Below are 14,306 nucleotides of genomic sequence, written 5' to 3' on the forward strand. Positions count from 1 at the left end.
TGCATGAAACTCTTAGGCGTTTACCTGTCAGGAGAGCTCTGTCACTCTCTCTCCCATGCTTGTTCTCTTTCCTCCTTTCCTCCTTCCCATACTCTGTTTCTTTCTGAGACCATAGCTTGTGCTATGGCAGGCACCACAGATATTTACTATCTCATCGTTTTAAATGACCACCTAAGAATCAGCACTGACTCACAAATTCAATACAAATATGAAGTGGTTTTGGTAGAGCACAATGAAGTTTAAATAGACTTTAGCAGTGTTCTTAAAACAACCGTTGAAGTATTTGACCTATGGAAGTAGAGCCTAAGATTATAAACCAAAGGTTACTATGGAATTCAGTGTGAGCCATCACAAAATTAATACATGGATTGAGTATAGGAAGATGAACAAGAAAGAGGTAAAGCAATTGCACTCTTACTGCCCTTTATCTTCTGCAGTGGTAGGGCGACTTTGTCATGCCACCGGCACTTGCCACAGCAGACTGGCAAGGAGAAATTTCCCTGGTCAAAAGGTCTTACACCCTTCTGTCTAGCCCTGATTATTACACAAGCTTTCATACACCACCTGTTTATGACTGGTTTTCTCCCACAGCTCTTTCATTTCTTTTACGGCCACCACTTTATAAACCAAAAACTTAATTCCCACATCTAAACAGACCTGGGTTCCATCAAGTGCTTTGTGCAGTCTCAAGTACTGGCCCTGTACTAGAAGAGGAAGTGATAATTCACAGGGAAGCAAAGGTGGAGCATGGGAACAGCCTTGCGGAATACCATAATGTCCCTAAATAATTCATTATAAATAGATCCTCTGTGAATGCACTTATTTTTAAACCTATTTCAATTTTTATCACTACCTCACTTAGAATACGAATTCCCCCAAAACATCAGAAGCAGTGACTTCGTGCTAGCTTCTTAAAAATACACGTTCAGCAGTAGAACATCTTAACAGTTCTGAAGGAGAGTTAATTAATGCCCATCAATAAGACATGGAAACAACATGAGTTTGAGAGTAAACTGTAATTTGGGACAAATCCCAGCTTTGTTACTGAAGGAGGCCAGTGAACATTGGGCAAGTATGTTCACTGGAACATACACATTAATCTGGAACTTCACGTTAATCTTAGGAGAGCAGGGTTAATTTAATTTGTTTCTCTGGCTTGTTGTGAGGATTAAATGATACAAAACATGCAAAGACTCTATCAAAAAATAATGTTTGATATATAACAGCTCCGCCTATGGCCAGCACTTTTTCAGTCACTTTATTTTATCCTTGTTAATTTGTGCTGCTCCAATTTAAAGTGTTTTTCTCCGTCAAAAAATCTTCTCACTGATTCATCAGATGAGTAAAATAACCAGTAACTATCTGCCTTAATATTTTCAGAACAAAATTACAATATTTATCTTTTATATAAGGTGCATACACTCAAAATGTCTCATTATGGTCACAAAAGTATTTGCATTGACTCATACCTACTTCTGAAAGAAAATTACATCCATATGCCCTCCCTCTCTTCCCTTTTCTCTCTTCTTTCTCCCTCCCTCCCTCCTTCTCTCTCTCTCCCCCTCTCCCCTCCCTGCCCCACACAGCAAGGCTATTTAATAGCTTAAAAAGGCTACATTTCAACTGTAATGGTCGTAACTCAAAAAACTAAGATCTGAAATTCTAATACGGAGAGTTCTTGAGTTTTAACTCCCAAATAATGTTACCTTATTCATGTGTGTCTTTACATAGAATCTTTGTGATGTTTTTAAATTTAAAAAATGCATATGAACTTTTATTCCTTATTTTCTTATTTCTAAGACTACTGAAAGGCACTTCTACCTTTTCTCTCACAACTATAACACCAAGGATAATGAGAATCTAGAAGCTCACCTATGGAGAAGAACTGAGCTATTCATAAGACATTTGCCAGAAATGGGCGTTGAGCCTGATGCCATGACATTCAAGTGGGAGTTCTGTGGCACGTGCCACATTTACAGGTCAAAACCTTTGTGGAAGATCACAGGTCTCTCTCACCTTCTTAGATACCATCCTTTCCATGAGTGTTCATTGTTTTTCTCCACCCTCACTGGGCGTCTAGTTCAATAATGAATGCTTAGCTTCCACATTGTGTAAAATAAATATTTCAAATGAAATCTGTCAAGTTTTTTCCAAATCAAATTCATAAAACTTTCTCTAAGCTAGGACATGGAAATAGGATATTTCTTTAGGCCTTTTGTGTTCATTTTTATATTTATACTATTTATTGTTAGAACTCACCTCCTATTCAATCCTATAAATAGTCAAGGTGTTTGGTAAAAGACATCAAGGTGGGTTACATTAATTATGTCCATGACTATGCCACTGGATTGCAGGATAAGAATGTTTCTGTGATCAGATTTCTAGCCTATAAAAACATACTTTAAAAAAAAGAAAGCCTACAGCTGTTATTATCTAATCATAGGTGATTATGAATAAAGGTAAACTAGCCTGTCATTTTTAATATATTTTTCCTGATTAGGAGTAAAAGCCTGTTATCTATTTCTTCCCTGTGGCTTTAAGCCTTCAAGTCTGCCTCCATAGCTTGAAATCAACCACAGTGAAATATTTACACCATGAAAATTGTCAAAAGCTACAAAACAGTTATTTTTCATATTTTCAGAGATATAGTTGTAAATATGCCTTTGAAATACAACCCAGAAGCCTATTCTATAAGCCAGACTGGAACGGGTATAGAGGAACAAACCCAAGTCAGCTTCGTTGGAGAGATCTCTTTTCTGGGCCCTGCTTTGCACGTTGCAGCAGGACTTCAGAGCTCAGCAAAACAGGTAAAAACAAATGAAGGATTCCATTAAATAATGAAGGCAGAGAGATTTGACAGGGATTGTGAAGAGGGGATAAGGCTGACTTAGATGCTGGTGACCTACTTTTGGTATTGTCTACGAAATCTCCCAGGGAGCTCTGATAATAAACATTAATTAGATTCCAATCGGAGTAGTGTTTAAAGGATCTGTACTCCTTAAAGAGAGACATTTCTGATAGATAAATGATAAATAGATAGATGATAGATAGATAAATGTAGTGATAATGGATGGCATACACATGTACAAGTTATTCAAATTGGTAATAAACTAAATGATTTTATTCTGTAAAACAGACCCACCTACCAAATTATAGGTGAATGAAATCACTTTATAAATAGGCAGGGTGACATCTTTGTAGTTTTAGTGGATATACTCATATAATTCTACAATGTATGGATAGAATCTTTAGTCTTGCTATGACATCTTCCTTGTTAAGCATGTCATCAGCTAAACAAAAATGTTTCTAGAAAACAACACCTCTACACATTTAAAACAAAGATCTAAAAAAGCTGATACCCATAAATAGTTACTTCTCAAAATTCTTAACAGTAATTTGAGGCTGTAAGCTGCCTGATATTATCCTGCACTGTGGGCAATGGAGTCTCAGGTTAGAGAATGTGCCCTAGTCCTTGAACCTGGTGCCAGCAAGAGCTGGAAATTCTGCAAACTTTCACTCTGTGGCTGAGAGAAGATGGCAGGTCTATTTTCTTTTAACCACAGTGCCAGCAGATTAAGGAGTGGCTCTGCTCACATTACACAAAGTCTTGCTGAGTCTACCTTTGCTCTAACTTTCACATCCGGAAGTGTCTTAAGTGTGGAAGGTGTGAAGCATGGGCCACATCCCTCTGTTTGGGGGACCGAGATATTCTTTTAAAACCTATCATCTGAGTCCAACAATGTTCTTATTAAATTAGCCATAGCTATTTTTAAATAAATGATAAATAAGAATCTCCCCTTTCTTCTCTATAAACACAGGGCAACTGGGAAAGACACTCAAGTTTCTTAAAGTTCTCCATAGTTTAATAATACTTATTCCTAGATTCCTTAGTCTAAATAGAAAAAAAAAAGGTAAACCCAGTTTATACATTAGGTGGTCAGAAAATGAAGCATATGTAAGGTAGTCTGAGTCTAAATATATACATATATATATATGTGTGTGTGTGTGTGTGTGTATATATATATATATATATATATATATATAAAATGGTTGCTGTGAGGGCTTTTCCTCATTTCTTTCTCAGTTTTCTCTCTGCACATGCTTCATCTCATGGATGACCTCTCTCCCTCCCATCCTAATTCGCCACCCTGGACCAAGCTGTTGTCAAGTCATGCCCCAAGTCAAGATGTGTGGAATTAACATACCAGGCTAACAGCAGTGGGTTAAACCTCTCACACATTTTTTTAAATCATAGAAGAATCTTAAAAGGAAACAAAAAATGCTCTCAAGACCTGAAGGTAAAAAGATCCTTATTTTTTAACATTTTGGATAAGGCATGTCCAGAGATCAGACCACATAAAGCAGTAATAACAGAGTTAACACAATCTATTAGAGGCCTGATAAGAGTTTTGTGATTCCAACATGTTTTTGAAATTAGCATTTCAGCACTCAAAATATCTCCATTTTAAACTAAAATGTCATAAAGCATTAAATTGAGAAATTTTAAGAGTCTGAACATTTGTTTTATATTGCACTGGCACAAAGTATTACTTTCAATATAGATCATATTTTTAATTTTGGAGAAGTTTGCAGACATTTAAAAAGCAAAAAAAAAAGTTTTCTATTTTGAGTTATCATCAGTATCAAATACTAATTTCACCATCTGTGACTCACAGTAAAGGACATATTCCTTTTTTGCAGATGAGATTGATCATAATTTGAAAATAAAGGTTTTATTGCTGAAGTTCAAGGTACATATTGCATTTGTAAGCTAAGCTACTCTTCTCAGCTAGCTCTATGCTGAAATTTGTAAGGGTTTTATAATTAAAAAACAAACAAACAAAAAAAGCCCTCCTTGACTGAGATGCAAGCCTTCCATAATTATGTGCAACAATGCAATTCTTACCCACTGAGCTGTAGTTTTCCAAGTAAAAAGCATGCAGTTTTATCAGTTAGTTGAGACTCAGTCTTGCTCTCTTTGATTTCATAAATGATTGTTCCAACTTTAAAATGGGCCACTTAATTTACAATAATTTTCTTTCTTTCTTTTTTGAGTGAGAAAAACCATACAAATATTTTATATGTTGACAAGAAAACTTCAACTTTCTCCCCAACATGAAATACTTCATTGAGAAGGCCTGTTTTCTATCCTTAGACTTCATAGATGAGGTTATGCTAAAAACAAGCTTTTGAGGTATGTCTGCCTATGAACATACAAATGTTTAAAAAACCTGAGTGATGTCTCTGGGAATGGAGGGTTGGAAGGACCAAGAACACAAATATTTATTTGTTCCAGAAACAGAGAGAACATATTTCAAAATATTCCAATGGAACCCCCCAAATTAGGGTTTACTTTGTGGAAAATAGTATCCTCTACTTAAAGATTATTACCACAAATTCAATGTTGAATCAAAACCTATAATCCATTATAGTTCATAATAACTCACTTGGTAGAAGTAGTATCTCACATCGATAGATTACATGCTTTTAACTGGCTGAAAAATATAGATAAATTATCAAAGAGAAGTTTTTAACTACTTACACTTGATATTTTCCCTCCAAAATTAAAGTAAAATATTTCAACCAGTTCCCCTTTTTAAATCCACTGCTTTCATCCATGGTCACATACATTACTCTGGCTATTTAATTCTTCATTTCTGCTTGTAATAACACAGTGTTACACTTGGTAAAACCATTAATTTTGGTTGCACATTCTTGCTAGTCACTTTTTATTAGTATAAAATTATTAGGAAAGGATTCGAAAGCTAGATTTTTGTCTTAAGAATATGGGAGCTGGGGTGAGGAATGACACTACACTTGAACTCATTTATCTCCTTCTAATATTTGTTCATTGTTGTAGGTGCCAGGCAATTCCGCCAGGAAAACTGAAAATCTAATACACGTATTAGGAACTCCCAACTAAAATAGGACTGCGAAACTACCACTAGCAGCAGGGGGTGGGGAAATTTGTTGCTCTTCTTGCCTATGATATACGGTACAGGGGTTGGCCCTGGTTTGGTCCACCTGCCAGCGGAGTTTAAAGTTTCCGAGACTCGCCAGAACACAACGACTGGGATCAAACAGCCTAAATGGCAAGAAGGGTATTTCTGCCGCATGGAGAAAGCTGTTAAGCGCCTGCTAAACTATCTGCTTTTTGTGCGTCCATGCACCCAACCATCCTCCTCCATCCCAGACCAGAGATTATTTCTAACGATACTTCGAAAGCTTGGAGATTTATGGCTGGAAAATGAAACGACGCTGGAGTATGGCCACATCATTATCGTGTCGCATGGTACCAGATGGGCAGTCAGTGAATGGCGCAGGGATGTGACGGACAGTTTTATAATGTGATTTTTCCCCCCATAAAGCTAAAACAGACTTCATTTCCCTCTATTTTCTTTTGGTTTGTGGTACTTGCATATTCTCCCTCTCCTCTGCAATACCAATTAACTCAACTTTGCAGTGGAGTGACCAAAAAGGATGAAGATGAATTGGTCTCTATAATAGAATCTTGGTAAGAGTCAGAGGAGTTACAGCCACCGGAACGGCGCCTGGGACCTGCGGAGTCCTGTGCAGACTGCAGGGCTGATACAGCAAAGGCGGTTATGGAGTGGATGGCGCATTAGATCAGCCGAGGATAGAGACTTGTGCAGCAGGAGTGGTCTGCTGGTCTCACAGCAGACTTGGAGGCCGCTGCTGCCTCACATCCGCAACGTTTTACTACCATTAGCATAGTTCTTGAAAAGTCATGGAAGACGGGGTGCTGCCAGACCTCAGAGACATCGAGCTGAAGCTGGGACGCAAAGTACCAGAGAGCCTAGTGCGCTCGCTCCGTGGGGAGGAGCTGGTTCCCCTGGAAAAAGACAGGGACCCCTGCGGGGGGAGCAGCGGCAGTGGCAGCGGCTGCAGTAGCGGTAGCAGCAGCAGCAGCTTCCCTCCCTCCTTGTCGTCCTCCTCTTCATCTTCCCCAACCTCGAGCTCCCCACGAAGACGTAGCCACTCCACCGCCCTGGAGAGGCTGGAAACCAAGCTTCACCTCCTCAGGAAAGAGATGGTGAGTGAGGTGCGCCAGCGGTGAGAGTGCGAGCTCAGGTCTTGCTGCAGCTATCGGATAATGGGGCCTGGGAGAGAGGGTGGCTTACGCTGCCAGGTGAAGGTGCCCGGAGCGTGGGAAATCAGGGGTAGAGGAGCATGCAGGGGCAGCGGAGAGTCTTGTTTACCCCGGACTTTGTCCCTTCACGGTTCGCTAAGATAGCAGAGCCTGCTGTGTTCTGTGTACTTTCTGATAGAGCGGACTGGGCGCTCTCAGGCTCTCACCACTTGGAGGCTAGCCCGCGGAGTCCTGGGCACCAGTCTCCAGAGGATTTGCAGTTTCTACATACATCTGGGGGCTGCTGTGAGCCATTCACACTTTCAGTTGAAAAGGTTGCGCAAGCCTTGCACTTAATGCAAAAATACTTCCTGGTTTGCCGAAAGGTGGCGGCGGGGTGCCTGCAGGCTGCGTTGCTCACTTTTCTTCCACCTCTATGGCCTCCGCCCTTTGGTGCAGCAGCTGTTCGAAGGCCACTGTTGAGCTGATTCTCCACAGCTGGTTCTGGAAAAACAATGACCCACTCTTCCTTGATGTTCTTATGAATAGCTTGTTATGCTGCTTTGATCCAAGAGAGCAGGTGATCCCCAGGCCCAGAGATGTGCTAATTACCACTTCCTACCCTTCCCACTCAACCCTCATTCTGCAATTGTTTTCTGTGCTGTTTGCAAATATTACCCTAAGAAGGGAAGGATGGGATTCATAAGGAGTCAGAAAATATTACATCCTCCGGATGTGCTTACATAAAGATACTTACTTTCCATAAGCTCTTATGCAAGTCACTTCTCCTCTGCTGACTTCAGTTTATTTGTACAGTCAACTGGTGGGAGGGAATGATTCCTACCTAAATCTTTTGAAGAAAATGACTACAAATACACAAGTATTTTCTACTAGCTAGGAGAGGAGGAAAGTTGAAATAGGGGCCTTCTCAAAGGTGAAGGATTTTCTACATAAATGATGCTGTCTACTGGAGCTTTGCATTAAAAAAACAGTAACGAGGTGTTTCCATCCTCTCTGTAGTTGGAACACTCAGGAGGGAATAAATTCCACAGCATAAAGTAATTGGCAAACATATTAGTGCAAAAATCCAGTCTTCAAGATCATGTCCTATGTTAAGAATTTTCACCATGTGAAAAATGAACAGTGAAAATGAACTTTCACTATCCACAGGAAATCTCTAGCAGGAGTGTCCAATCCACAGGCCAGACGCATGCAGTCCAGGATGGCTATGAATGTGCCTGACCCAAAACATGTTTACTTGAAACCTTTTTTTTTTGCTCATCAGTTTTCATTAGTGTTTGTGTATTTAATGTGTGGCCCAAGACAACTCTTCTTCCAGTGTGGCCCAGAGAAGCCAAAAGGCTGGACACTCCTGCTAGAATATTACTCTAAAAACCTCTTTGAGAGCTAGCGATATTGAGCATCTTTTCATGTGTCTCTGGATCCTCTGTATGTCCTCCTTTGAGAAGTATCTGTTCAAGTCCTTTGCCCATTTTTTTAATTGGGTTGCTTGTCTTCTTAGAATAGAGTCATGTAAGTTCTTTATATATTTTGGAGATTAAAACCTTGTCTGAGGTATCATTGGCAATTATGTTTTCCCAAACAGTTGGTTCTCTTTTTATTTGAATACTGCTTTCTTTAGCCCTGCAGAAGCCTTTTATTTTGATGAGATCCCATTTGTTTATTCTTTCTTTTATGTCCTTTGGTCTAGGGGACATATCACTAAAAATGTTGCTGTGTGAAATATCTGAGGTTTTCCTGCCTGTGTTCTTCTCTAGGACTTTAATGGTGTCATGACTTATATTTAAATCTTTAATCCACCTTGAATTTATTTTTGTATATGGTGTAAGTTGGTGCTTGAGTTTCATTTTTTTGCACGTAGCTGTCCAGTTCTCCCAATACCATTTGTTGAAGAGGCTATTTTTACTCCACTTTATGTTGCTGCCCCTTTGTCAAATATTAATCGATCATAGAGACTTGATTGATTTCTTGGCTCTCTGTTCTGTTCCATTGGTCCATGTGCCTGTTTTTTATGCCAGTACCAGGCTGTTTTAATTACAGTGGCCTTTAAAAACCACAATGAGATGCCATTTTACACTAGTCAGAATGACCATCATAAATAAAGCAACAAACAACAAGTGTTGGAGAGGTTATGGAGAAAAGAGGACCCTAGTTCACTGTTGTTAGGATTGCAGACTGGTACAACCACTATGGAAAACAGTATGAAATTTTCTCAGAAAACTAAAAATAGATTTGCCTTTTGACCTAGCAATTCCACTGCTAGGATTATATCCTAAGAACCCTGAAACACCAATCCAAAAGAACCTATGCACCCCAATGTTCATAGCAGCACAATTTACAATAGCGAAGTGCTGGAAGCAACCTAGCTGCCCATCAGTAAATGAATGGATCCAAAAACTGTGGTACATATACACAATGGAATTCTATGCAGCAGAAAGAAAGGAGCTACTACCCATTGCAACAGCATGGATGGAACTGGAAAGCATTATGCTGAGTGAAATAAGCCAGGTGGTGAAAGACAAATACCATATGATCTCACCTTTAACAGGAACCTAAACGACAAATCAAACAAACAAGCAAAAGATAACCAAAGGCACTGAAATTGAGAACAGGCTGACAGTAACTAGAGGGTAAAGGGGAGGGAATTTCAGGGGAAAAGGGGAAGGATTTACAGGAACAAACATAGAGGACACATGGACATCAACTAAGGGGGATGGAAATGGGAGGGAGGTGGGGAGCACTAGAGGGGTGAGCTGGGATGGGAGTAAAAGATAGAAAACTATACTTGAACAACAATTAAAATAAATTTTTTAAAAAACCTCTCTCAAGATCTTTGAAGTCAGCCTATTGTATTTATGTCTCAAGTATTGGTTTTCTTCATACTTGGAATGCCCAGATGTTTCAAAAATATATAGATGTGTGTATGAAAATATATTTATGTGTGTGTGTATATATAGTCATACATCAATGTAATGTAAATGATTTTTTATGTTTCACTGGCCAGATACATAGGTTATACATATTAGTTATTCAATACGTTTTTATTAAGCATTTATTATACCTGGTAAGTAACTGGTTGATGAAAATACAACATGAAAAAGGCAAGGCACCTATTTATGTAGGGCTCTCAAATTTCTTGCACTCATTTGCCATTTATTATTTGTAGTATATCAACTTGTGTGTTCTAGAACTCTGTAGGGTTAAAAAAAATCTGGTTATTATCAACTAAAGACACTACTGAAGAGGAAAATTTCCTTCTGCTCTTTTTGGTTCTTTAGCTAGCCTAACAATTAAGTCTACATAAGACATTAACAGGAGAAAAACAAATCTAATTTCATACGTACGGTAGCCCCATTAGAATGTGAGACACGTGGGCAATTTAGGCAGTTGAAGCTTATTTGCCATGTTGAGAAAAGCAATGGAGAGGGGCTCATGGACATGGACAACAGTGTGGTAATTGCTGAGGGGTGGAAGGTCTAAGGGGGCCAATGTGTAATGGAAAAAAAATACAATGAAGATTAAATAAAAAGAAAAGTAATAGAATAGGAACTGAGGGCCTCAAAGGGGAGAGAGGTAATTCAAAGGACAGTAAGAAGAGCAGATGTTTTGTGATTATGTGTTTGCCTACCTTATGAAGAAATGTCATTCGGATAAAAGTTATGTCTGGAATAGCTCTCTCTGAACCAGGCCTCCTATCTAAATTCTTTTGGGTTGTTAAGAGAGAGGTAAAAATTTTTCTTGAGCCTGCTGGATCTTGATTTTCTTCAGGTCAAAATAATCTACATTCCAAAGTGGCATATATAGGGGTCACGTATTCTGTTCCCCTTCAGCACTTTCTAGATATATCTATTTTGCTAAATGAAAATGTCTCACAGAGTTAATACAAATCTACTTCCCCCAACCAGATCTTGCTATATATAATGATTATGGTATATTAATAAGTACATTTATAAAAGCAAATAGAAACAGTAAAGGCAGAGGCAGATTGCCAAATCGACTATTCTATATATTTTCCATGTGAAGCATCAGTATCCATGCACTTAGGAAATTCATGCCAGAACAGATGTTTTGTGCTCAACTTTGCACATCAGTGAAGATCTCCACGGAGCAAATGATAACATTGGCTATGAGAGTCTAGAGAAAAGGACGGAAAACAGGGACATTCACTTGCCAATGAGAGAGTTTCTCCTCCTCTTAACATAACTCTGTGGGTGCTGAAAACCCCAGCTTCAGTATAACGGCAAAGCAACAGATTTGTTTTGATGTAGACTTGGCAGTTTTGTTATAAACACCACACAAATGCAGTTCTTCTTATCTCTCGCTAGCGTCTCGATGTAAAAAAGTTGAGCTGTGACCTCTTAATCATGATTTTATGCTCTTGTCTACCCTCTACCATGAGCACTGGGTTAACCCTAGTGGTATTATGCATGACCCCACATTGTATGCTCACTATTTTGAGTTGTTCAAAGATTTTTCTTGTGGATAGCCTAGAGTTACCAGACTTTGGTCCTGCCGTCAGATCTCCTTCCTAAGAAACACCTTAACCATGCACATGGCTTTCTAGGTACTTCCAGAAATCAGCCTTCTTTCTTTTTCTGTTAGAACGGATGCATATACCATTGGTACAATTCAACATAGAATTGAAAAAGTAGTCTCAGCACTTATGGATTTTTACATACACATGACTTTATTATTGTCTCTCTTATCTCCTTTCATGCTTTTATGAATAGTTTCTTTAACTCTTGTCTGTCAATGTTATAATCCATGCACTTAGAGGTCTGTGAAATGCACATGTAATGAAAGAAATTTGAAAGAAATTGAAGAGGTGGAAAGAAGCTTTTTGAGGCCAAATTTTTTAAGGTCAAAGCTCTTATTAATAAAGGCTGTAGGAAGGAAAATGTTGGAAAAGAATATTTTCAGGAATATAGTTGGTACAATAGGCCAATTAAAGGTAACTGTCAGGATGCTTTGGGGAAAGAGCAAATTCTCCCAGTGTGTAAAGTACTTTTATTTTGAACTTAGAGATATGGAAATTTGACAATAAGCAAATAAAGAGGTACACATAGGAAATGTATAATGTATTTGGAAGAAGATTTCAGACCTCTTGTACAAAGTTTGTACTTCTCAGTTCACTACTTCTCAGTTCACAGACAGTTTTAGTATCTGTCATATCACTGGAGCCTAAGGCAATACTGGGGAAGAGGAATTATTTTCTTTGGTGTTTTACAAATGTGGTCACATAGCTAATTAGTGAACAGAATCACATCATATTCTCTGAATCCATGCACTGTGGCTTTTACCCAATCCCGTATGCATCCCAATGATTTCCCTTCAAAGTAAGTATAATTTTATAAATATGTACTATTTATAGTACATATTTATATGTACTATGGGACCAACAAATATGTACTATTTATATGTACTATAAATATGTACTATGGGACCAACAAAAAGAATCTCTCAGGATGCATGTCAGGGGTTGTTTCAGATAGACCTTCATTCAGTAAAAAGCAAGTATTTATTGAGTGCCTCCTATTTACCAGGCTTGCCTCAAGACCTTGGGTATATAAAACAAAATGTATACTTCAAGAAGTCAGTCATCAGAGGTTCTGTCTTGTTGAAGTTTTCACCCCACAGTCTACACAAAGACTTCTTTTGCAAAATTTTAAGAGTAAGACTTTAAGCATTACTTATCAAATAGTATTAACTCTAAGTTTTAGAATATCTTATAATATCCAACATATTTTTCCAATAATATCAATAATCTCTGTCAAAACCTGCATTCTCCTTCTTAGTGATAAATTTTATATTGTACTTTTACAATGTGTTCAAAGGGTTTTATAGCTATCTCCATATGTCCAGGTCATACGTCTAGTTTGAGAGTGAAAATGATTTTCATTCATTTATTCTGGGAGAAATTAGAAATACATAAGTTTATAAAGGCAATTACTAAAGAATCGGAGCCTGGAACTAGAAGGAGTTTAATGCCCTCTTCCACATTTGCCTGTGAATTACCATTTACAAAATCAAAGTGTAGTTTTTAATGAAGTTCATTCTACCCATTAATGCCATATTCTGGATTTTAGTCAATTCTTCATTATGCCAGGATGATTAATGCAGTGCCATTATAAAAACTAATTTGAAAACATTGTATCTTGATTTCCATATTTTTGGCAATTACTTAAATAGCAACTACTACTAAGGTATAAACAATCTCAAATGAATTATTTATGTTTTACTACTGTTAAAGCATCAAATACCTCACCCAGTGCACCAGCTCTTGCTTTAATAAAGTTTTCTAGGCAATACCCAGTACTAGACACAAAAACACATAAATGTGAACACATCAAGTGATGCTGGAACATAAATCAAAATGTTATCAATACCTTTTTTTACTGGTCTTTTTTATATGTCTGCCCATGTTAGATAGCTTACTTATTTTATAATAAAAAGAAAAATAATTTTGGATTCCCTCACAAATGGATAATTTCATTAAATGAACTTCACAGTTGCTTCAGATACACTTCAAAGTAGGCTATGAGATTTAGTTATTTTTAAGTTGGGCATAAACTTAAGGAAAACCCTTAGGTATATAATTGAGAAGCTGTTAAATAGAAGGAACCCTCCTTAGTGAGTTCACAAGATAGCTGGAAAGATAAAATGGTATTGCAATTTGGCCAGAGAAAAATTACAAATACGTCAGTGGGTGTGGTGATGCCACAGTGGAGACCAGACATGAATGTTGAGACTAACAGAGGAAGCTCAGGAAATTTCTCACAGCAGACATGCCTTGTACAGGAAACTCAAAGTGCTAATAACTATGCAAATTAAAGTCTTGATTAATATTAGGGATAAAGACATAAAGGAGATGAGGAAATCTGATTCCTAACTGTAGTTTCTTCTGTCATTTTGTGCATAGAGTATTATTATACTTCCTTAATCTAATAAATCAATCTTGTTGAAACACGTTTTCCTTACACAGCGGCTCAACATTGAGAGCAGTGCAGAAAAAGATAGTAATGTTACGTGCACAGAATTTAGAGGATTTAGACATAACTTGAAAACAGTGGCATTTCAAAAACTGACGAGCCCAGCCCTGTCCCTAGGAATGTATGTTGAATGACTGGTACCCACATGAGGAACATATTCTGACAAGAATGAAGTACCTTCCATTTTTATTCAAGTTATACAAATT

The 14,306-nt window shown here is 37.9% G+C and overlaps 1 protein-coding gene across 1 annotated transcript in view; it reads left to right on the top strand.

Moving 5' to 3' along the window:
- Nucleotides 1–6,051: 6,051 nt before the first annotated feature.
- LURAP1L (leucine rich adaptor protein 1 like) overlaps nt 6,052–14,306 on the top strand; it is a 46,221-nt gene continuing 37,966 nt past the window's right edge. The window contains exon 1 of the mRNA XM_037131261.2: nt 6,052–7,054. Within this exon, the coding sequence (XP_036987156.1) occupies nt 6,749–7,054 (306 nt within the window). The 5' untranslated portion in view covers nt 6,052–6,748. The remainder of the gene's footprint in view (nt 7,055–14,306) is intronic.

This window comes from Artibeus jamaicensis, unplaced genomic scaffold (assembly GCF_021234435.1).
Source record: "Artibeus jamaicensis isolate MK-2021 breed Jamaican fruit bat unplaced genomic scaffold, CSHL_Jam_final scaffold_1964, whole genome shotgun sequence".
Taxonomy (NCBI): Eukaryota; Metazoa; Chordata; class Mammalia; order Chiroptera; family Phyllostomidae; genus Artibeus; species Artibeus jamaicensis.